We start from the raw sequence: 24,662 nt of genomic DNA on the forward strand, positions 1-24,662 counted from the left end.
CAAGTGTCAGGAGGTTATGATGGGCAAGGAGCGATATGGCATCCTGTCTTCCGAATGTCTTCTTCACTGGCACACTGACCACAACAGCTGGTGATGGTTTTACCATTCAGGAATAATTTCTGTATTTTCTATCATTTCTATGTTTTCTTAAAATTGCTTCGCCTGTCACTGTATCCAGCTGGAGTCAGAAGATCAGTTACGATCTGGTACCGTTGGGTAATCATGGTGGGCAGCAACTTTTCAGCCCTCGGTTGTGATAGCCCCTTTAGCAAAGCATTTCCTGCAAGTTTGGCTCTGAGGGGCTGCCCTTGGGTGTGGGCATAGCAAACAATGCAAAGGGGACAAAGACATTGGCCTAAAGAGAGAGAGGAAGGAAGGGAGAAAGTTAGGGTCCTGAAAAGAATAAAGACAAGGAGGTCAGTCAGAAGAAGGATAAGGAGTAGGAAAAGCGGACAAGGTTTTTAAAGGTGAAAATCAAGTAAGAAGTGAGAAAAAGACAGGCGCGGACATGAGAGAAGGAGCTGTAGAGCCCTGTGATACATGGTGTGTGATGCTGAGGGAGTCTTGTGAGTTCGGTGGGTTTATTGGTCTTGATGTGTGGGCTGGGGATCTCCTGGAAGTAGAATGTGAAAAATTGTGCCGTTCAGTGTAGTCACTAAACGTGAGAATAAAAAAAGATATCTGGCTTTCAGTATAAATTTGTTCTTAAGTTAATCTACAAAGGAACCTACCTTTTTGCTCCAAAAACACTTCAAGGACTGGCCAATTGTGAGGTAAAAATGAAGCTGATAGGAACTTTGGAACAAGTATTTAATTCTGCTACAAATTCCTGGTGTAGACACGGCTGGTATAAAGTCACCGTACTGTATCTCATCACAGTTATAAAACAGGGGATACATGCTTTTTTCTTGAATTAATTAATCAGAAAAACTCACATTAACTTAAACCTATAGCTTTCAAACATGAAAACTCTGCAAACCGAAGCGATGTTCACAATTTTGTCACAACAGGCCCATGTGTTGGTAATGTATAAAGCCTGTCCTTCGCTTCTTTGTACAGCCATCTTACAAAACAGCTGTAGATGACAAAGTGCTTCTTAAGATGTATTTTTATTGCATTGTAAGTGAAGCAGGGATCCAACACATTGGTTGTTATCAGGAAAAATTGCTAAAACAGACTATATACCCTGGATATTTTTGGAAATACCTTGTTACAGACTTGGAATTTAAGCTATGATGATACTGATGATATATTTGGAAATAAAAGCTCATTACATCTGTTCTCACCACAGGAGCAGAGACCACATCCTGGTTAAATGTCATATGACTAATTTAATTTTAACAAGTGACTACTTAATTGCAATTTCTAAATACTTTTCCATGATGGTGTGCAATGCAATAGCTGTTTCTTGGTTAAGCTTGTGGGTTACATGCATTGTTTCTTGGTTATGCTTATGTTAATTCAGGATTAGGGGATGGGTAAGGCAGAGGGGATGCTTATCTGCCAAGTGGAAAAGGATATTTGCTCTCATACTTTCTTCTGATTAAGAAATCAATTACAAGTTTCTATCAAAAATAAGAAGTTTGAGCAACTGGAAAGCAGGGAGTAGTTATTAGCCTGGGAAGTGAGATAAGCCCGGATTTCCAGTTATGTTCCAATTCTGTTTCTCGGGATCCACTTTATTCTCACAGAGACACCACCCCCCCACCCCCAATTGGTGCAATTCATGATAGTGCAACCTGAAAGCAGTCCCTTTCCAGCCAGGCTAGAAGATTGCCTATACATCTGCCTTCATCCCAGATGGTCTCTCTTACAACAAACTCCATTTTCTTTTATAGCCCTGTCCCAGGTCACTGTGCTGTATGATTAGGAGGGGTATAGGTGTCACAATTTGAGGGACATCTTTGAACTTCATCATGTTTGTTAACGTGTGCTAATGTGGGATCCACAGGCATAGTCAATTTATAATCCCTTTTCCCTTTACATCTCTTCCCAAATTGTTAGTAGAAGTGGAAGAGGAGGCACAGACTACTGCTGTGCAGTAGTGACGGTGTGGTAGGTAGTTTTTCTCTTTTGAGCTGAGGATGGGACTTTGAGCTTTCCCTAGGTGATTTTGCTTTTGTGTATGTGTGTGTAACAGCTTTAAGTGATTCTCTCATGTAATAAAACTGTTAATATAATTTGCTTATACATCATATTGTCCCTATTTGTATGGTACAGAATGTAGAACTGTATCTATTAATATGTAAGTTCAAAGGGATAAAGAAAAAACTAGTCATAAATACATTTGCTGTTACTGAAACCAGTCAGAATTTTGCACTCAGTACAGCTGAAACTGAATAAAATCTTGAAAATACTGTGTTAGGTAAGCACTGTCTGGTAGAAAAAAAAATGGTAGGGCAAATCAAATCCGTTTTCTGAATTTGAAGATTAATGTTTGATTTTTTTAAAATAGATTTTCTTGTGAAAGGTTGAATCTTCTTAGATTCTGATCACTGAATAGAAATTCAGACTGTAAAATTTCTGTAGTGTGCTACCTGATGAGACCGCCAAAGACAGTCTTGAAAGTATTTCGAGATTTGGTTAAATATGTTTAGATTACAGAAATTAGTTGATTTTGTTAAGGGTTCAGGGAGGAAATGGTGTTTCAGTGTTGGAGCCTGCAGAGGTTGCGTTTTCTGGGGGTGAGGGAGTAGGTTTTGTTTTTCCTCTTATCAGGAAGAAGAAAGAAATTCACTGAGAGAGGTCAGAAATTATTATCTAATCATTCGACTCGAGAAGCAAGGGTTTACAGAAAGCTTCCCACCCAATATCACAAGGTTTGTAGCAATATATATATATATATATTTGGCAGCACTTCTTGACCATTAGCGTCTGACTTTGGTGTATGCTGTTGTATACTTGCCTTTCTGCCATTTTATCTTTTAAATTGAATGCGGAAAAGATTATTAGTCACAAATAACAGTGGCAAACTTGGGCGGAAGTTTCCCATTGAGCTAAGCCAACCTAATGGCTCATTACTGCTGAAAAGTGATCCTGCTCCCCTCGCTTCACTGGTGGCGTAACTCTTCCATCTCTTGTAGCATCAGCTCTGTCTTGCTAACCTCACTTGCCATCAGCCATTAATAAGATCTGTGAAGGTACTAGAGATAGAGACAGTCTCTTTCAAGTAGCTGTTGTTCTTTCTGCCAAAACTTAGCGTTTACATCAGTACATAGGCTTACTGGGCAGGGGATGGTACTGCAACCTGGGAAGTGGATCAGGCTGAAGTGTTTTCCTTTTTTTTTTTTAAAGTTTCTTATACATCTGATGAACAAGTGTGGTTAAAAATAGAAAAATGATACTTCAGAGACTGTCATTGCAAAAAAAATTAAGTAATTCTGCATTACAGATTAGTATTAGGTTGCATTCTGTCTTTTAATTTTTTTTTCTCTCTCTTGTCCAGCATTTTAGTGTCATGTCCACAGCACTGAGAAATATTTTGTTTCTCCTCTTTGATACTGTCTCTTAATGCTGTGGGCTTTTTCTTGCATACTGTAGAGTGTATGCATGCTTTTTAACACAGCTTTACCCTCTTCCTGCATTGGGAAAGCAAATTCAGGATAAAGGGAGTTAGTAATCTGTTGAGCATTCTGAAATCTCTGTGTGAGGTTAACAAGTAGGGATGCAATGCGAACATGGGGAAAGGCTAGCTGGGACCTGCGGGGAGAGGCTGGTCCTGTACAGCAACAGCCAAAATGCTTCTTTGCTGGGTAGTTTCCTAGTTTTTACAGGCAATTATTAGCAGGTCTTTTTGGTTTTGTTTTTTTTTTTTTTGCCTTGCTCAGTGAGTTAGCTGTCAGGAGGAGCTCTCTTCAATAGGAGCGTTGAGGTATTTCACTGTTGCTAAAAGTAGCACAGTTATTTTTGAGGATTGATTTATAAGAATTAGGAATGCTCATTTTTACTATTCTGTTTTTTTATGTGTTTGTGCTGGTCTGCCAGCTAAAATAACTGTCCATGTGTGTTTATGGATTGTTGTAAAATACTTGCTACACAGCAAACTGGAAAAAGGACGATAAGTTGGTTAATTTGAGAGGCTCCATAACATGCTCAACAGTGTTTAGTTCTCGTCTAACTTCCATATGAATTCCCCACTGCGAGTCTTCACTTGCCACAGATGCCAGTGTGGGTAGATTTCAGCAAGTGGTGCTTATCCTGGGGACAGTCCCTGAAGTTGGCACAGTGACAGCAAAGCGATGGCTAGCAAGGCAGCTGCTGCACTGAAGTACCCTGAGAACTGCGGGTGGCTGTGGAGGAGCCACAGGTAAAATACTGGCAGCTCAGCGGCAGCTCAGCGATACCCGTCACCCCAGGAAGGACTTGAAGTTGACCTCCCCTCCCAGCAAGCGGTGATCTTTGCTGATCTTCTGCATCCTAAAATGTAGTAGCATTTACATCTTTACCAGAGTGGCGGACAACCTGGGGTGGCCACCAGCTGAAGGGTGCCGGTGGGAAGTGTGGACGCTTGTCTATCAATTGCGCGAGATTTCAGTACCCTGTATTTTAGATGCCTGCTGGAATTCAAGGAGGAAATCAGCGTGAGTTTGTCTAGCTGCAGTGTACATAGTAACTAATGATGATCTTGGGCAACCACCCACTACTGGGAGAGGTGAGACCAGGAGATGCCTTTCTTTTTGGTCTGTCTGTCTTTCCTTCTTTTTTTTTCCCCCTCTGTTCTCACATAGTAATAATAAAGTCCTGAAAAGGTCCAACATGGGATCCATATTTGGGTCTCATAGCTATTATGGACGTAATAAGGGCCAGAATGGTCTCTAACCAAATGGTCACTAAGAAAATCTCTGTGAAGGTAAGCTGTTGAAAAGTCAGACCAGGCTTTCCTATGTCTCCTAGAGCACGTGCCAGGACAGCTAAAGCAGGATCTTATGTCTTGCGAGGAAAACCCCATTCACCACAGACATCTTGACAGTGACCACCCTGAGGTCTCCTCATTCCTTCTTGAGATGTCGCGCAACTTGAGACGTTGGTTTTACCATATTGGGCAAAGCCGTGGTTTGTTTTGTTTTGAGCCTCTGAGACGCGGGCTCTGGGTGGACTGGTCACTGTTTTGGCATCCCCAGCGGTGGAATGCGTGTGTGGATGATCAGATCGCTCAGAGGAAGAGGAGAATTTACTGACATCCTTATCCACATTCCAGGGCTTGCCTTTCATCTCCACCACCCTGCCGCGCAAAAGAGAGAGGGTAATTAATGTTCCACCACTTGTAGGGACAAAGCTCGAGGGGCCTCCTGCCGCTTGCATCCCTTGTGTGTGCTGTGAATTCCTCTGAGTTTGGGTATAGCGGGTACCTGCACAGCCACAATGAAGCAGATGGTAAGATGGTTTCAGCGGTTTGGTACTCAGGCTAAGGTTCGGTGTTTTTTTTTTTTTTTTTCTCTCTACAGTATTCAAGAATTTGCATTCATGTTATGTGGCTTGGAATCCCACTAGCATGGAATATAACTTGAAAAAAGACATGCATTAGATCGTCAACAGTCATTGACATCTCAGCAGCAATATGTTGATTTATATCACCTAAGGAAAGAGCCTAAGATTTTTTTTTTTTTTCCCCCTGCTTCTTGGGGGAGGCGGGAGAGATGTTTAATCAGACTTGGAAAATTCCCTTGGATGACAGCAATAAGTCTAATCAGATGACAGTATTCATGTCAAACCTGTTAATTTGTTATCTTACCACTTTATGGTAATCTCTATAAAAGAGATTGCTTGACTTGTAAGCATCTGCTCAAAACCAATTACATTACAATGGGGTGTTGTTTATTAAATATAGGGGACTCGTTCATTTGTTTCTCAAGAGCAATGATGCTTTATTGTGTTCATTCTGAAGGGCCATGTTCAGTGCGTCTGGTTCCTTTATATCCCATTTTAAGAATTATATGTTGCTCAAGCTGTCTGTGTATGTATGCGCTATGTAGATAACTGACCTAATTATACAGATAAATTCTTGAAAGTGGTTATTTTGATAATTGTCGGTATTAAAAATCAGATACAGTAGAGTTCCTTAGTCTTATTTAAAGTTCAAACAGGTTAACCAGTTTTTTTTTAAAATCAGCTTTTATTTGTTCTAAAAATATAAATAAGACATAAATAACATCTCAAATATTTTAAAAGTGTAAGTTATGCAACAGTTTTTCTGCCTTCTGAAAATATTTTTGTTGTTGAATACATATTAAATAAGTTGATAGTCTGAATAGTACCATTAGAAATGAAATAAAATAGGTCCTTTGTTTAAATTATTTCTAAATATTGAAAATATAAATAGGAAACATTAGAAATGAATAAATATTTTAAATACAATAAATAGGTTCCTAGAAGGAAATGAGAATGTATATAAATGCAAACCATTGTTACTATTTCTGGTTCTTAAAACAGAACAACACTGTCATCTGCCACATGACAGATCTGTAACAAAGGATTGTGCCTGAATTAAAACATTCAGGCACTGAAACTCCTGGTATTTTTCAAATAGCGAACGGCCCTCACGGTTTTCTCCATAAATGAAGTAAAGTCTCGGAGGATGAGGTGGGTGGTGATTTTCTCTATCCAGGTCTTATCGGACTTCAGCTTTGCGCGGAGGGATTCCTGGGTAGCTGAGTCTGGGATGATCACTTCATCGGGGTTTATCACCTGTGAAAAAGACAATATTGAGGTGCCCCGGCTAAAACATTGTAATTGAGCTTGTTGGAGAGCATCGGTTTACATGTAGAATACATTCCTGACCAGCTGTGTATCCAACGTTTCTGTACTGCTGCCGACAGACTTCCCTGGGACCTGTGCTTCCCTACAGCCCCGCTTCTGCAGTGGGGTTTGAGGTGCCCTGATGCCTGCTACGATTACTGCAGAAGAATCAAAGCGTCTCGTCTGATCTATACCACTTTTTCTGGTTTGAATGCAACGTCTGGCGTCGTGGTCCAACACGCTGCACTGAACAGATCGATACACCTCTCCTGCTATCTGCTGACCGCGTGGTTAGTTGGGAAGGTGCTGAACATGATTCGTCCTAACCTGTACTGGCTGCTGCGTCCCGAGTCATAAGTTAATTGGGTGACATTGGAGTACTCTCACATTTCATAATAGATTAACAGTTTCCAAAGATGTCAAACTTGTTTAGCTGCTTAATTCTTACTTTCCAGGCATTTAGGCATGTGGGAGACTGTCACCAACTTTCACTGATGTGTGGGATCCTAACAGCGAGATGAGTAAAAGGAGCTATGTACCTAATGCTGACTGACAGCGCTGGGCACCGGTACCCAAATGCCTTTTAAGAACTTGTCCCGTGGAGTGCGTAGGTGACTTCTGAAAATGGGAGTTGCTCACCCAAAGCATGGAGCTGCTTTGGATGATTTGGGGTCTAGTAGTCTAACAGCGAAGTATCTGCTTCATCCCGAGTTTAGGACCTCTCCTAAACTTTAACAAGTGACAAAAGCACATGCACCTCCTTCTGGAATATTTTTTTTGTGAAATTCAGTAAGAGATGAATATTCTTTCTGTCCAGACTACTTAACAGTGGATTCTGATCACACACCAGTATATCCAACTCCTTGTTGCACCCTGCAAAGGGTTGTGTCTGGACATCCAGATAGCTATCGTGCTGATGGATCTACCTGACCACAAGTAACAGATTCTGTCCTTGCTCTCCTTGCCTTAAATAGCAGATAGACTTCTCCCGTAAAGAAAAATTTCCAATCTGGACATCAAGCCTCCTCCCTTTCTCAAAAACTGCAGTTTCTACAAGTACAGGTTTTGCTTTTGATCACTGTGTTTAATTCTGCCTGTCCCAACTACCTCGATCTTCCTGATTTTCCAAAAAGGCTAGGCTCCCCCAGTTACGAAATGAACTCTCTACAAAGTAATGTATCAAGTTGGAAGCCAGTAGTAAGTTGCTGTCTTACGACGGGACTATTCTTCTTGGCTAGTACAGTGTGAAAAAAGCAGTTCAGCTCCCTTTCACTTAAAGAATGATGGACATAAATAAATGTGTTAGGAAAGGTATGGCAAACACACAATGGGCTTTTCAGGTGCCAAAAACCGCCGTGAAGCAAATAATGCCCTGAGATTTCTGCAGTTCTTAGTTCTGCGGTCCTTACTCACCTGGTTGGTTCTTACTCAGGCAAATAGTTTCCCTGATGACTAAGTATTCATGTTAAGGGTTATTAATGTGATTAAGAACTGCAGGAATGAAGTGAATTTTTGAAGTGTGATCTCTCAAAGCTCTCCAAAACATAGAAAACAACTGTCAGAAATTGCCAGAAATGAATAGTATTTAGTTTACCAAACCAAAAGCAAATCGGGTGTTTGTAGAAGGAAGGTTTTTTTTCATCATGATTACAAGCAAAATGTGTGCTTTTCAATAGGCAGCACCTTTTATTTAGTCAAGTTATTAACTTATGTTCTGAATTTAACTGTCTTCCTTGATTTTTAAGCTACAATATACCATGCAGCTTGGCTTAAGAGTTTGTTTTGGAGAGTTTTAAAGATTAATAATGTTGTAAAAATGTATTTGCTTTTATTTATGTGGGTTTTAAAAAAAGTTACTTATATCTACTTCTCAGGGGATTGCAACATTAGAAGGCTTGGACTGAACTGCAGTTCCACAATTGGGAACAAGCTCCCTGAGAAACCTTATTTCTATCAGCCAGGCAGCGTTAGTATATTTGTTCTTAAAACAATATGATGCATTTAATTGTTGGTTTGGAAATTAGAAATAACAATAGAAAGTAGGAAGAAGAGTTGTTTCTTTAAGAAAAGAAAACAAAAGCTTGTAAAACCTGCAAGTCTACCCTTACTTAAGGGTAAGTATCTGAGCATAAGGAACCATCACCTGTTTCCGCTGAGAAGAAACGAAAGTGAGAAATGTTCAACTTCACATAGCATCCTATTTCTCTGACTACACAACAGTGCTAAGCCATAACAATTACCGGAGTGAATTTAAAACCAACTCACCATCTGTCTTATGGTACGTGCCAGGTGCTCTGTACTATAGCACAGCGATTCAACATTTTGCTTTTCACTGGTAAAAGTTTCTTGTACATATTGAAGGTATGTCCGAAACGTATAAAGCCCACTGGAGAGTTTTCTCAAGCATTTATCCTGAAATGAGAGAAAGGTGAGAAAATCACTTACAGCTCAGCAGTGCCTTGATCGCAGTATTGCGCATACAGCGCAGGTAAGCGGATGATGCTTATACAGAGCGCAGAGATCTGTGCTGGAGCCAGCACCAATCTTTAGGTCAACTTCTGCAGTTTTTTGGAGCAGGCAAAAAAGTACCGCTGGGGCTTATTGCCCCAGGTATATAGGATTAGACGAGAAAGGAGAGCGGTTCCTTGCCTCATCGAAGCCGGCGAGCAGACACCCATCTTCCTCCGTCACCTTGGGGAGGTTGAGGTTGTTCTGGACGAGCATTTCCATGCTGTTCTCGCAGACGGTAAACTTCTCGCACATCTGGGGAGAGACACCGAGAGGTTTGGTCGCACCTTGGCCGGAGGCAGCCCTCCCCGGGCCGGGTGCGTGCGAGCCCCCGGGCCGCCCCGTACCCACCTCCTCCTGCAGCTGGGCCGCTCGGGCGTGCAGCAGCCGGGCCAGCCGCACGCAGTCGGGCAGCGCCGCCCGCTGCACCGCCGCCTCCTCCAGCTCGGCCTCCCCCGAGGAGTCGGCGGCCGGCAGCGGGGCGGCGGCGGCCCGCGGCAGCAGCAGGAGGAGCAGCAGCGGCGGCGGCAGGGCGGCGGCGGCCCGGAGGGCGGGCGGCCGGCGGCGGCGGCCGGCGCGGTCACGGTCGCAGCCCTGGGGAAACTTCATGGTGCGGCTCTTCGGCTGCGGCCCCGGCCCCTTCTCGTCGGCGAGGCTGGCGGGTTGAATGAGCTCCGGGCATCCCTGAACGTGTATTTATCGAGGGGGCTTCGAGATTATTCATGGCCCGGGAAAATCCGGCATGAGAACACGGGGGTGTGTGCGCGGCGGAGCGCGCTGGGCTTGACACAGCGCTCGCCCTGTCCGAGCGCGGCGGGATTGTGAAACGGGGCCGGGGGGGGGCCAGCCGAGAGCGGCCGGCGGGAGTATGAAGTCATCGTGCTCCTGCACCGTAACTCCTTGAGGGCCGGGCTACCCCCGCCGCCGCCGCCGCCGGCTCACCTGGCCCCGCGGGGCCGGGGCCGGGGCCGCCCGATCCCGCTGCCGGCAGCCTCTGAGCCTGCCGGCTCCAGCCGCACAGGCGGTCTCGGAAATCATGCATTACATACCTACCTGTGGACATACATACTTTATACATTTAATATATTTTCATATACTTTAACATTTTAATGTGTTTTAATGTTTTATAGCTTTCGTGTTATGTATCTTTATTTCTATATTTTAGCTATTTTCATTATTTATATATGTGAAACTAAATGCCCGTGTTAGATGCTGGGTATGTATAAGTCGTCAGTTGCCTCTCTCTGTTTGAACTACGTATGGTTGGGGTGAAATACATCACGGTCATACGCTTTAAATGCACAGGGGATGGACCAGAGCCAGCTCCCACAGCTCCAACAGGAGGGTGGCTGCAGGAAATGCCGTGCAGTTCCCTGTTATCTGCCGCCTTATCTCCTTCTGCCTACCTGGGAGGTGTGGCGGGAATTTTAACCTTTCACAGAGGGACTCCTCACCCAGGGCAAGTGTGCCCATTTGGCTCAAGCATGTGGAGCGTGGACTGAGTCAAACTGTGCAAGGCATGCGGACGCTGAACTTTCGGAATGTCTTGAACTGATTTTGGCCAAACTGACTTTTTTTTTTAATGAAATCAGTGCCGTTTTCTCATGTAAGGAAGACCAGAGAAAGACCCGATTTGGCTTTGAGAGGTGCTGTCAGGAGAGCGTGGAGTGGGGAGAACAGAACATGGGGCAGAGCTGATAGGGGGAGAGACGATACAGTGACTGAACTTGGGTGTCCTCATTTGGACTCTCCCTTTAAAAAACCAACAGATATTGCTAATTCATTTCCTAAGAACAGCCTGGATAGAGAGCCTTAGGAAAGAAGTAGGGTACCACTGGTTTTTTATTTAATGTCCTGTTCTGCCAGTAGCGGAAAGGCAGCTGTAGTAATTTTGCCCAGTGGAGAGATACTAGCGCTGAAAGGCAAGTGTGAGAGAGCGATTTTCAACAGCAGCAATCTGTCTCTGCCCGGTTCCCTGAGCGTGGCAGAGGGGAGCCATAGCAATAATCTTCTGTTACGTTAGCTCTCCCTTACCAGGTCTGTGGCGTTAGGCATAAGAAGAAAGCATGCCACTAATGGTATGTTTGACTAGTATCAAATGAAACAATTTGATTGCAAGGTGCCAAAGGATTAAAACAGCCAGACCAGATGAGTTCAATGCTCCGGACAAGCCCGGTATTTGCTTCCTGATAACCATCAGGGGCAGATACAGCAGGGATGAGAACTCCTGCCTCCCTCTCTTTCCATTCGTGATAGCACGTGTACATGTTTAGGAGAGCGATTTCCTTCCACTGCCAGGCGGCTCATAGGCTGTTCACTGCAGGCAGCCAAACTTTTCCTTTACCTAACCCAAGCGAACATACTGACTATTCCTAAAATTGCCAAAGCTTGGTAGAAGACTACACTTCCTTAATAATGTATTTTCAGCAGGCATTGTGTGAGTTAATCTTGTTTGTAGCTCCATAATTTTTAATTTTGTAACCTTATTTTATGAGTTGTCCTTTTCTCCTTATGCCATGAAAATGTCTTTTATTTAGCAACTTCCAGAGAACCTTTTTGTGCTGATCACTGTTATACGGGGATCAGTCTTGCTGATGTGTGTAGTTTATCTTCAGAGTGAAATAAAAGCAGTTTTCAACTGTTGTTCCTCATCTAAAAGCTTCTAAGCCTTCAGTTATTATTGTCTCCTTTTGCATTGTGGGGTTTTGTTTACTCTTTTATATGATTGTCCATGTGACTTTTCAGAGGTGCAAAGTATATTTACATGCTCCAGTGGAAGTTGCTCATTAATGCCTTAGGAGCTCAGTTTGATAATCTAGGACAAAGCGTAGCATTCAAGGGAAGGAGGAACTCGAATTTACACAATAGCATTAAAATACTTCTGCTATTACTCTAGACAGTTTCTTATGGAAAAAACACTTTTTTAAATTGGGACTACACATAAGAGAAATACTTTGCGCTGATCTATCTATAATAATGTTTAAAGTTGGGGGGGGGGGCTTAAAGGGAGTTAATTAATCCGCACTGTACTACACTGAGCTACACTGATTCATTAGCAGCCACGTTGTTCAAAATGTAATAAGCTCTGAACAAACAGCACTTGCTCATGAGTTAGCTACAGGTCAGGAGATTTGCCTGTTGGTACTTTAAAATGTATAAGTAGTATTACTGAGACTGTAAGGTATAATTTCTAGATACAGATGAATTTATTTCCTGCGTAGCATCTTTGTAATACTGCAATTTACTGTTCTTGACTCCTTTTATTGCTCTTCATTTCACTGTACAGGTTAATTCTTTTTTTCTTGTCATTTATACTATGAACCAGATGGCTGCATCCTGCCATACAAAACCTTCCTAAGGTGGGATTTCAGAAATTCTCAGCGTTTATCCAACTTCTTCTCCTGTCTAAGCAATGGACGTTACTACTGTACATTTCTGTGGGAGCAGAGGGGCCAGTTCTGAATGTTGTAAAGAATCCTCTGACTGTCCACACGTGAAAATTACTCCCAGTTACGGTCAAGGGTGAGTTTATAGCCAGGGAGCCAATCCAGGATCATCCCATGTGTCAAACTCTGTTTCCTAGGATCAGTACAGCAACTCACAGACCCGTTCCAGAATGGTTCTTCTAGGATTGCTCTGCCAGCAAGCAAGCCCACGCCACTTTTGCTCCTGATAACGTGGGAGATTTGCAGACAGGAGGCTGTTTTCAGGAGAGATGGGTGACACCAGCATGGAAATGCTACTGCCACTGAAGAATTCAAGACTGCAGAGCCATCACGCTCAAAGCTTGTCACCCCTCTTCCGTCAGCCATCAGGCGCGTCTGCAAGGAGCCCCACCATGGGCTGAGGTAAAACCCAGTGCTACTGGCAGCAGCAGGAGACCTTGCTTGCTGAATGCTGTGAGTCAACTAAATGGCTATATAAATGGCATTCCTAAATGGAAAAATAAGGTCCTTTAATAAAGTAAGAGGATTACTAGGGCTGCAGTATGTTCCCCTCTGATTTATTTGTGTGTTTGGTTTGACTGTTTTTTCTTTCTAATAGTCTCCACTCTTCTACAGTAGTAATACAAACCACTAATGTCTATTCGGAGATTATGACTTCAGATTGTACTGTTGGTAATAAGAGAAGGCATACAACTGAAAATGTGGTGTTCTTCTGTAAAAGCGTTAGTTTGTGTGGGGAAGAAAATGCCAGTTGTTGGTAGACCATTCAAGTGGGATCATGACAATGACTAAACAAATAACTTCTGAATTCTTGAGTGAGGTGGAAAGCTGATGTCCAGTTCCCCTGACATATTTTTAATTGAATCCCTCAAAGCTTGGCATGAGGGATCTTGAGTTCTACAGATCTTGTAAAAAGTGGAGATGAGTTCTTTGTAGTCCATCAAGGTGTGAACACTTGACCCATTCTAGAGCTCATTTCTTTGAAGGATCTTTATATTGAGCATTCACTGACATTACAGAGTCTGTAAATGTTTATGTGCCTCTCCTCTACATTTTCTGGAGTTTTGGTGGTACAAAGCATTAGTAGTATCATCTTCAACAGTCTCCATCAAAAATCCCAAGCTTCAAAAACGGGAATTATTTTGCCCCTGCATTTTCAAATAAATGGTCACCACTGGGTCCGCTAAGAGCTTGAATGTGCGAGTATTAAAACAAGCTGCCCTGTACTGTATTTGAAGTGAACAGGTTGAACAGGTCATTAATGTCCTGTGTTCATGTTTCTCATAAGCAAACATTGCTTTGAGAAACTGCGCGTCACGGAAGTGCACTGGTGCACTTGACTAACGGCCCTTTACTTTTGCAAGTTTATTGGTTCTCTGTTGGTTGTTTGCCAGGGAACTGCAGAGTTGTTTGGGGATTTTTTTGTGAAAAGCTCTGGGGATTGCTCATTTTTCTTCCCCAAAGGCAGACTTGCATCATTTTTAAACAAGACTAGGATGTGTAGTAATAGACTTAAATTTTTTTTCTTGAGTGTATCATATGCAAATACCATGAATTTCCATGCCTTAAGCTAAATCAGAGGTTTAGAGGAAAAATTCTTGGTTAGCTTTATATCATGTCCTGATTTTCAGCTTTATCTGCTTAATCTTGACAAGAGAAATCATGCCATGGTCTTCTCTACTCAACTTCCAGGCTGGCAGGTATGCAGCCCTAGGTGAAAGAGGTCCTGGAGATAACTGTTCTTGGGGAATATCCGAATGCTACAGATCACTTTAAATAGACACATCTCCTTCAAATCAAGATGACTGCAGGCATTTTAACTCCGGAATGGGAATATTGTAACACTTACCAGTGAACCTAGATTTGCACTAGGAGCACTTCGCTGCTGTGGCTGCACTGATAAACAGCATCAGGAAGCGATTCCACAAACCTTTCTCATGTCTCCATTACAGCGCAGTGTGCCAGCTGTGGTGGCTGACGCTTCTTCGTAGGGCTGCATGAGGCACCAGAGCAGAGAAAAGTTAGAAAGGGCAGAGTTAGAAATACCCTGGTGGGCTTTTGTCTTTCACAAGCACGATACCTGCATGCTTAACTGTATTTGGTTTATTTGTGATCATCACCCACTATGTCAACACCCTGTTTTGACAAGGATCCCATTTTATGAGTTTCGTGTTTTAAATTATTGTTGGGCTGTGCTTCTATGGAAAATCTCTGTCCCCTTTTAAAAATAAATTGACTGTAAATTCCACTTGCATTTAAGGAATTTCTTGGTTCTCTTTGAGCTCTCTTCTAAGCATGAAAGATGAAAATTTGAAGAAGTTGTATGACAAAGGAGAAGAGGGAGGTTTTTCAGTCACCAGGAAGATGATGAAGCTCAAAAGACAGGAGCCTGAGTATATAGGAGGTACGGAGTGGTATTGCTATTTTTAACATAGCACATTAGATGTAGATTGTGTTTTACAAAGCATTCAAAAGGCAAGTTCTCTCTCCGAGGAGCTTGCTCAGTGCCAAAGGAAACCAAAGGGGTGTCAATGTTTACCCACAAAGTAATCACACTTGTGAATGCATACCAGGTCTAGTTCAGTTCAGTAACCATGTGATCTATTTCACTCTTACATAAAAGTTCGATGTGTTGCTCAGTGAGACACCTGTAGATCTAAATGTGTTTATCCTCATTCATGCCTAATTTTTTGATGCCCATAATCTCTTCATCAGACTGTTGTCTCGCTCAGCCTGGCATCTAGCCATGCATCCTCATTCTGCTCTTCCTGGTGATTGCCTTTCTGTGACATTGTAAATTACCTACACATAACCCAAGTCACTTAACGATATTTTTGTATTTTTTCCTGGATAGCAGCAGTTTCTTTCTGCACTGAGAACAGAAGTTGGGTGGTATCAGCGGTTATTTTTGCCACTGTATGCAAAATGATGCAAGAGACAGTACTTCTCATGCTTCGGAGAACTTTATTTCTACATCAGAGCTTAGAATAGGGAAATATAGCTGAATGCGGGCAGATGTAATTTATACCCCATCTGAGTATAATGAGACATGTAGACTGTCCAGCTGGAGGGCTATCTTTTACATATGCTATAATGTGGTAGTACTGCTTAACAGGACCACTGATAAAAGAATTGTAACTCCATCACCAGAATCGGATGCAAGGCTTCAGTATGTTCCTTTCGGAAGATAACATTTCATTAGCAGTTTATATGTGCTGGAAATTTTTCTTAGGGGATGGGTAGCTAGAAAGCCAAAATGCACTATGCACCAGCAATAACTGTTGTGCAGTTTCATGAAGGTTTTTTAGCTCAAGGATCCTGCAGTGACATGGTGGAGCTGCTGTGGAGTTTGCCACTTTGGTCATACATTTGGCCTTACAATCTTGTTGAGAAACCGGAATATCACTGCTCAGGAAGTGCCTTACACATTGGGTTTTTTGGGTCTTTCTTCCTTTCTGGGTGAGTTCTAGCAAATTCCTTTATTGTTCTAAACTGAATTTGTGAAAGAGAACTTACCACAGCGGGAGCCCTTTCTAATTACATGCCAGCACACCATAATAGGATTAATAGGTTGTGCTGGGTCTGTAGTCTTCACTCTTCCCAAACTGCTGTTATTGAAGCAAAAGTATCCTGGGGGCCAGGCTGGCTATAAGGACTTTGATCCCTTCACCAGAATTTTCAAGTCATCTAGGTCCAACTAGATTTTTCCTTCAGATGGCCAATTAGAGGTCTGGTGTTTTTTGTTTAGATTGCTCAACCAGGATGTGGGAGATGTTGAATCATATCCCTTCTCTATCTAAAGGGATTATGAACCCAAATTTGCTACTTTACAGGAAAGTCCCCCAACTCCTAAGAATAATCTTGGCCAAGATGTTTTCCAATCCCTCCTCTTAAAGCAAACCATTTTTTGTCAGAAAGAGAAGGTCAGGAGTCTGTGTGCCACCTCCATGGGCTGACCTGGATTCCAGGTGATGTTTGCGCAAATACATAGTACAAGAAATTTGGCCCTTGGGCAGAAATAGAAAGTGATTCCCAGGGAGCGCTCTGAGCTGTTGGGTAAGCCTGGGCAGGGGTGAGAACCTCGCTTCCTCCGTGGGCTTCCTTTTGGGAGGAAGAGCTGGTTTGTATGGTGAAACCCAGGAGGGTTGGGTGTTGGATCCTCCCTGGCAAAGGGTTGCGGCTGCCCGGGAGAGATGCCTGCTTTCTGAGGGAAAAAAGCTCCTCTCCCTGGAGTTTCTTACAGGCTGGTGCAAGAGCTCCTCATGCAACAAATCAGCTCTCGCTTACCCCTTCCTTGGTGGGGCTCTGCCCGTGCCTGGCAGGGGAACACCGCGGCTCTGCCTGCCCCATTCAGGCGCTGCTCACTGTGAAGTCCCCTGGTATCACTCATCCCAAACGCAGAATGTACTCTGTTTCCCCCGCTGATGTTAAAAATACATGCGAAACCATAAGTTAAAAATAAAAACCAGAAGCAGTCTAGTTGAGCCGCTCTGATCCGAAACCGCCCCGGTTCTTCCCTACGCCTGAAGCTACATGCGACAATGGCAATTCCAGTGTGGAGAGGGAACACGTTGAGTATCTCCCTTTGTACTTCAGCTCTGCAGCATCAAGCGTCACTCCCTGCTGCTCTTACTTTGATCTTCTTCATTGTTATTTATAAATGGTCAAATCTTGGGATTTCTATGGTCTACTTTTTTCTGATACTCCTTGTCTGGACTTGTCAAGATGAAGTACTTAGACTTTCAAAACATGTCTACCTGAATGCAGCAAAGTGTATTCTCTTTATTCCCTGTGAATACAGTAACCATTGGCAAACATGAACAGAGAGCAAAGACTTTGGTCAGGCACTTTTAAGAAAGAATAAATTAAACTTTTCTGTTTCATTTCACAGTATTTTCATTATGTGTTTGTAATAGCCTATGCAAAATTTCTGGTGTGAAGTTGGATATTTTATACATTTTGTAAAATTGCTACTTTCTAAAATTTTATTTTCTACTAATTTAAAAAAAAGACTTTTCTAAGACATTCCTTGGAGGCTGCTATACAGTTATCAGCTATGTGCTATGTCTCCCATTTAGCCTGGGTGCCACATGCCTGTTTAGTGAAATCTGCTGCTTTCTGCCTGACATTTAACATGTGGTTCCACAACTGTTACGAGCTGATATCAATGTGGGAGAGATGCTACCAAAAAGAGTGTCACTGCCAGTCCATATTATGACTTCTGCCACGAGTCACTTTTTCTCACCACCTCCCATGTGTGTCAGCGCTGGCATTTGAGCAGCTGTGTCAGACTGGGGAGAGGATCTAGTTGGAAACTAAGCCACCAAAGGAATTTAATAAAAACCAGTTTTCATCAGGATCTGTTCTGTGATCTGAGTCACTGCGGGTCTTGCCGAACACTTGTGTCAGTATGATGGAGCCAGCTGCAATGCCTGAGTCCTAGGACTGTACCAATAACAAGTAATAAAAATCACTGTGGCTTTGTGTTGAACATGAAAAATGTTTTACCTCATCTCAAAATAACATTCACCTCTCACATCTCCAAAGCAGCATATACTCTTGAAACCAGATAAAAAAAATAGAAAGCTTTAAGACATTGACATGTTAATCACTTTTTATTAACAGACAAAGCTAGTAGCTAAATTCAATTTGAATTCATGAGGACTTTTGTCTCCCCACCTGCTTTCAGCTCCAAATTATATTTTGGACATATTTGCTATTTCCTGAATGGTCTTTTTGGCCAGCCCTAGCCCCTTGCCCACAGAAAGCCATTGCACATGTTTTATGCTGTTGTAACTCCACTGATTTTGACAGGACTCCTCTTGCCTGATGGAAGAGCAAAGAGAGCCAAGCTGAAGATTTTTGCAACCGCAGACCACTGTCAGTGCACGCTTTGCCATCCGAATAGGTAAGTCCATAGCTGACAATTTTTTCTACTAAGCAATGTAATGGGTTTGCAAGACCTTTTAGACTGCAAATTTCATGAGCTCCTAACCTCTGGAAAGCAGAGCTTTTGAAAGGAGCATTGGCGTGTGGACAGACGGTGTAGCCAGAGCTTCCAGTGCTCTTGGGCCTACCGAGAACCTCTGCAGAATTGAAAGCCTGCAAACAGTCAGCACAAATAGCTGATGTTTTCTGGCTTCTGATGATGCCAAGAAATGCATGGGAGGCTCCTTTAACAACTCTAGAATTCCATTACTTTTTGTTTTATGTTTCATAGCTTCCTTATTGTGTCCATATTGAGCAAATTTTTGTATATTGTTTCAGAGAACTGGTCACAGGGGTAATGAAAATAACTGCTCCTCAAAAGGGAAAGATCAGTGTCACGCAGAGGGAAAGCTGTTTTAAAACTTTCTCAATGGTATGGTAAAATTACTGTAAGAGGGTGAACTCAATGGCAGCATTTCTATTGAATTAATTATGAACCTGGCACTGTCTTGTATGTAAAAGGAAAGACAAACAAATGGATAAAGTGGGAAATGGCTTCTACCATCCCTCCTACTTTCTGTACAATTTGTTCTCTCTCTGCTGAGCCTCAGCTCCTTCTCATCAAGCTTTGAGAAAACTTTTCTAAAAGCAGTACCATTAGATCAAAGGCTAGCACAGTAAGAAATAGATCTAATTTTCTGAGCTACCACAAGGGAGAAAACGAGTCAGATCATATCAGAAAAGGAGGAACTACTGGTCCCAAACATTCGATGACATCTGCTTGAAATCCTTTGCTTGCCATTGACGCAGGACACTTCTTTGCCAGGGGACAAAGTCACTCTGCCTGTTCCGCCACTTCTTCCTTTGAGTTAGCCCCTTAAGCACTAGTGATCTTGACATAGCCTGGAGTAACAAGAAGAGTGTAATGAATAAATGTCACAAAGTATACGATGGGACCATGGCATTTCATAATTCCAAAATGAAGTCCCAGGTTTTCCAGAGTGACAAGCTTTTTGTTTTGAAATAAATTTTCTGTGGCCGTTTGCCAGAAGTGATACCTTTTTTCAAAGATTTTGAAATAGATTATTTTTTTTTTTAGTTTGAAAAGATTTCATTGGTTCAGTAAGGGCCTTTTCCTGAATAGCTCCTCCTGACATCTGTAGAAGTCTGTAATTTCACAGTGCAATGTCTCTTGATACTCCTGAAGTTTGCTGTTAATTTCCTACTGATACATATACTTTTTGTATCCTGAAAACCCCGCCATGTACTTAGGTTCTCTTTCGACAAAAAGCCTTTTCCCCCAAATCAGCTTTTGCCTAGGATGTTCCTTTGTGCGCATGTGGTAGGCTCCCTTTCAGTGTTTATACAGCATCACACTATGAAATATAGACAATTTCAGGTAGCCCTGACTTTGAACTAGACTGGAAAAGCCATGGGATGACATTTTCTTGGTTAGCATCTGAGAATATTTTCTTTTTTCCTGGTAAAGCACAGGTGAAGTCCTTTGGAGCAGCTTGTGCAGGTATTTATTCTACTTCTGCTCTTTCCTATTTTATTTTTCTCTTTTTGCTTCTTGGTTTAGCACTTCTAACCTGCCATTCTCAAGCAAGAGTTTATCAGGAAGAAAAAGGTCACATGAAAAGCATCCTTATGTTACACTACAGCAAGCCACGACTACTGTGCAGCTTTGCAAAAGAAATGTCAGTGACAGTTTTGCATCACCTTCATTTTCTTCCCTTCAGTGATCTGGAATGGTTTTAGTAAATCAGAAGTAATTTACATGAAATAGAAAATATTCCTTTTTATCTGGGAATGCTCTAAAAAATCAGGAGTGGCTCCTAGTGTCTCCAAGTTGCAGGACAGCTGCAATAGCTGCTCAGCTTTCTTGTCTTGATCAGAAAGTGAATTAGAAATGAGGGTCTAGAATGTTTTTCTGCTAAAATTGGGCACATTTGAAGAGGTGGCTATTTACAAACTTACTGTATATTAGGTGGCATGTAACTGATCATTACAGGGGACCATCGGCTTGTGATGTCCCTTGCTCTGGAGCTTAGTAGCAATGCTGCATGGATGACATAAATGCCCCGGGGCCAGGGACTGCTGGCTTTGGGGCCTGCCTGTGTAATGCCACAGGGCCTGGTCAGCACCGAACGCTGTCACAAAGCAGATAATTAAGAAACCACAGTGACAGACTTTCTGAACCACAGCTCCCGTCATCTTGAATATCGTCCCCAGTGACGTAGCTGTCCTCTTCCTGGTGCAGAAAAGGAGCATAATTACTTCAGCTATACTATCCTTACCTATACTATAGACAGTATTTATACTATACTGTAGGGTAGTCAGCTGTACTATACGTCAGCTATACTGACAGTGACAGGAGCGAGGGGGAGCTGGAGCTGGTTAGCATTGGAATGCTGGAGGCATTCCCACCCCTTGGGTTCACGCTCCCTTGAGCTGATTCACAGCAAAGCTGCTGAAAACAACATGGTGTTTTACAGACCCAGAGTGAGGAGGAATCAGCTCCTCTCTCCAAGGTGGGACCGACAGCAACTCCACTTTGTAGAGGAGAAACTCTGGTAGAGGGATGGTCTCTAATGTAAATTTTAGCCTTGGCTCTGAAAGGAGCCACACAATGGCCTCGGGCACTTCACGTGGCCTGGAATTGTTCTTAAATGTTCACCAAAGGGTCAAGTTGTGAATGCTGGCTTGAGATATTTGTCTCTGTTCGCATTTCCATTTCTCCAGCTCCTTTCACAGCGTTGTCTTAGATGTGGAAGATCTGCAAATAGGTGCTTAGCCCCGTGTTTCTGAGTAACCCTGTTGACACTGGTGGTGACACTATGCCCACACAGCAGTAAAACAGATGAGGATGTCCGTTGGACCGGGGCTCTACTACGACAAAGCTTTTTTTAAGGTGTGTTGTCTGAAGCCTTCAGCTTCAGCGCACATTTCTCAGCACACACGGAGCCGGCAGATGTAGTTACCTTTCTCTCAAGGCAGAACTTTATGCAACATGGCAGGAATATGTTAAATGTTTCCTGAAGATAAATGAAAGCTGTACAGGCTGAGCGAGAGAGCACCAGAAGAAAAAGGCATGTGATATCTTGGCATAAAACATCATGCTTAGGCAGAGTAAATAGTTGGTTTTACGTAAATAATGTAGTCTTATCCTATTACAAATAACCATTCTCATTCGCATGTTTTGCGTCATTTCTCTCTGCTGACTTCTAACTTTCCAGTCTTCCGCATTATTTCTGCATTACAGTACTGATAAATCTAATTTTTGACGATTCATACCATGCAGGTACCATTTTTCCTAATTAAGTAGTGGTGCCCACAAAATTTAGCTTTTAAGCTTGGTGTTCCTACCATTGAGCTGCAACAGAAGGTTGGGGTTAATGTTGTTGCCAGTTTTTTCTTGTATGATGTTTTGGGGTTTTTTTAATGGTGGTTTTGTAAGGGACTGAGCAGATGAAAGAGTTAGGTCTGGTTTAAATTGTGAGGATGAAATTTCAGAATTCCCACTTGACATGCGGTAGGGTGTTTATAGTACGTTTTGAGCAGAGTATCAGGGATTTTATTCACAACTGCATTTGAACTTAGAAAGTGAAACTTTAAATGTGGAATATCACATTAAAAATTGTTTAAAAATCTATTTCTACATGTAGATTTCTTGAAGATTACAGGAGAAAAGTTTTTCTTGTACAGGCACCTCTTGTACCAAGGGATTTTTGCCACTTCAAGAAGTGTTCAAGAAGAGTTCAAAAAGATTGGGAGGAGGCCAACAAAATCCATCTTGTTAATATTCCCCATATTGCAAAACTATTTTAGCTGCGGGTATTATAATAGCAGTGCTGGTAACTGTTTTGCTGGGAATGCTGATTGAAAAGGATAACACAACTGGGATAAACAGACATGTCTCAACAAAGAGATTAGAAGGAAATTGAAATCTCGCCTATTGGTAGCTAAGTCCTCATGCATGATTTCACCTCTTCTCCTCACTGTTTCTCCAGCTAGTAACTCCAGAAATGAAACTGCAGAGCTATGGCAGCATTTTTGATCCCCATGACCTAACAGATAAGCTCTGACAATAGAGATATAGTTGAAGAAATTACTGCCTCCACAGCTATGAACATACTGCCAGCTATTGCTCAGTTTGTCTCTTTTTGCACAGTTTTGGGATGATCATAAGTCCTTTTGGATCTCAAGTGTGTCATCATTTTTCTGCCCCTTCTGCTGTTCAAGACACAGTGAGTCTGGCATTTTTCCAGAAAACTCCTGGATTATTGTGGGGCAAAGTGTGCCTATGAATTTTGGAGGGACTGGTACATGGAAGCACAGTCCTGGTAGCAAATATTCTTAGTTTCAAACCTCTCAAATGAGGACAATAGCACACATAGGAAGAAAAGCAAACCTGGGCCCCTTAGTTAAGAAGGTGGGGAGAGGAGGTGGCCCAGGCAGTCTTATGTGGTTGGCTGCTGCAATAGTATGCAAAGCTCTCAAGAAAATTTTGAATGAAAGGACAAATAGAGGTTAGGAGGTGAACAGGATAAAATGAAACATGACTTTACAATGTTGGATTGTGTCAGCCCGATAGAGTCTTTGAGAAGCCATTTCCTACACAAAGCAAACATACGTTTCTTTCCTGGGAATTTCAGTTAAGCCTTTTCATGGAGTCTTGTGGGATGCAGTGATGAGCGAGCTGTGAGAAAAGAGGGATTAGGTGTGCACAGAGCAGGCTAAAAGGGAGAGAGCACTGCTGAGTGTTAATAAGTACATGGTAAGGAAGGAATTCATGAGCTGGGTGCTGCGATGGCAGTGAACATGCTGGATGGAAATAACTGTGGAAGGGAAGGACCCTGGTGTATATGGTGGATGTGCTGCTAATGTGGTCTTAGGGTGGTCTGGTGAGGTATATCCAGCAGAAAAGAGGGAAGCTTACTGCCCTGATTCAAAGATGTTTGTGAGATTTCATTTAAATTTCGCTCATGCTTCTGATTGCCTACGTTAAACAAAGATGGACTGAGACTGAAGGGTGCCCAGAATGGTCAGAGGAATGGAGAACTTTGTGCTGGAAAGTAGCTGGGAAGCGGATGCTGTGTTTAGTCTAGCAAAACAAAGCCTCAGAGGGGACCAAGACTGCTTCCTATTAGCAGTGCAAATACCAGAGAGGACACCAATGAACACATGGGACTAACCTAGCTCTGAATAGAAATGTGTGTTTCAAATGAGAAAGTGCTTCCTAACCATGGAACAAATTTCCTAACCAGAAAAAAGTTTTGCAGTGGGATTGGCCAAGCACTGGCACAGGTGCCCAGAGGCTGTTAAATCTCCATCCTTGGAGATGTGCAAAGCCTAACTGGACGAGACACTGAGCAACTTGATCCCACTTTGAACTGGATGTTCAAGTAAGGGGGTGGCCTAGATGACCTCCAGAAGTGCCTTCCACCTGAATGATCCCATGCTCCACTAGAACGAAGAAGCTCCCAGACACTTTTCACAGCACATTAGTGAGAAGCAAAAGGAAAGAAAGGAAAAGCCCTCAAAACCCAAAATGCTGTTAAAGCAGGCCTTTACAACAGGATTATTTTGTACATGTAGGTGGTAGGCAGGAAAGAGACCTGAGGACCAGGCTGTTCTTTCCAGGCTGTGAGCCTTACAGGGAAGACATGCAGGGATAAGACACGACGTGTCTTGCCATCTCTTTTAGTATTTGGGTCTCACAGCTTAGCAGCAGCAATGATGCCTTCTCAGCATTTTTTGATACAAAGGAACTTGGCAAATTATTTATTCGTTGTCCTTATCACTCATTTGCTCAATATAGTTTTCAGAAGATTCAGGGTATTTTGCAGGAAAGCTGAGAATGGCCAAGTAACAACCAAAAAGAGGTGCTGAGGGTTGGGAAAAATCTTCTTTTTCAATGAAACAGGGTACAGCTGAGGCAGAATGAGGATATAGAAAAAAAGTGTGGGGGGAACGGAGAGAATCAAATGAGAATTAAAGGGAAGAAGGAGAAAGAGGAGGCCAGGAGAAGTCCAGATTTGC

At 42.6% G+C, this 24,662-nt stretch overlaps 1 protein-coding gene across 1 annotated transcript; it reads right to left on the minus strand.

Annotated features, from left to right (window-relative positions):
* Nucleotides 1-5,959: 5,959 nt before the first annotated feature.
* On the minus strand, nt 5,960-9,852 carry IL6 (interleukin 6). The gene is made up of 4 exons (XM_076332326.1): nt 9,595-9,852; nt 9,385-9,498; nt 9,001-9,147; nt 5,960-6,684 (listed from the first exon to the last, which is right to left on the minus strand). The coding sequence occupies exons 1-4, from the start codon at nt 9,850-9,852 to the stop codon at nt 6,493-6,495; spliced, it is 711 nt and encodes a 236-aa protein (XP_076188441.1). The 3' UTR covers nt 5,960-6,492.
* Nucleotides 9,853-24,662: the final 14,810 nt, after the last annotated feature.

Source organism: Aptenodytes patagonicus, chromosome 2 (genome assembly GCF_965638725.1).
Source record: "Aptenodytes patagonicus chromosome 2, bAptPat1.pri.cur, whole genome shotgun sequence".
NCBI lineage: Eukaryota > Metazoa > Chordata > Aves > Sphenisciformes > Spheniscidae > Aptenodytes > Aptenodytes patagonicus.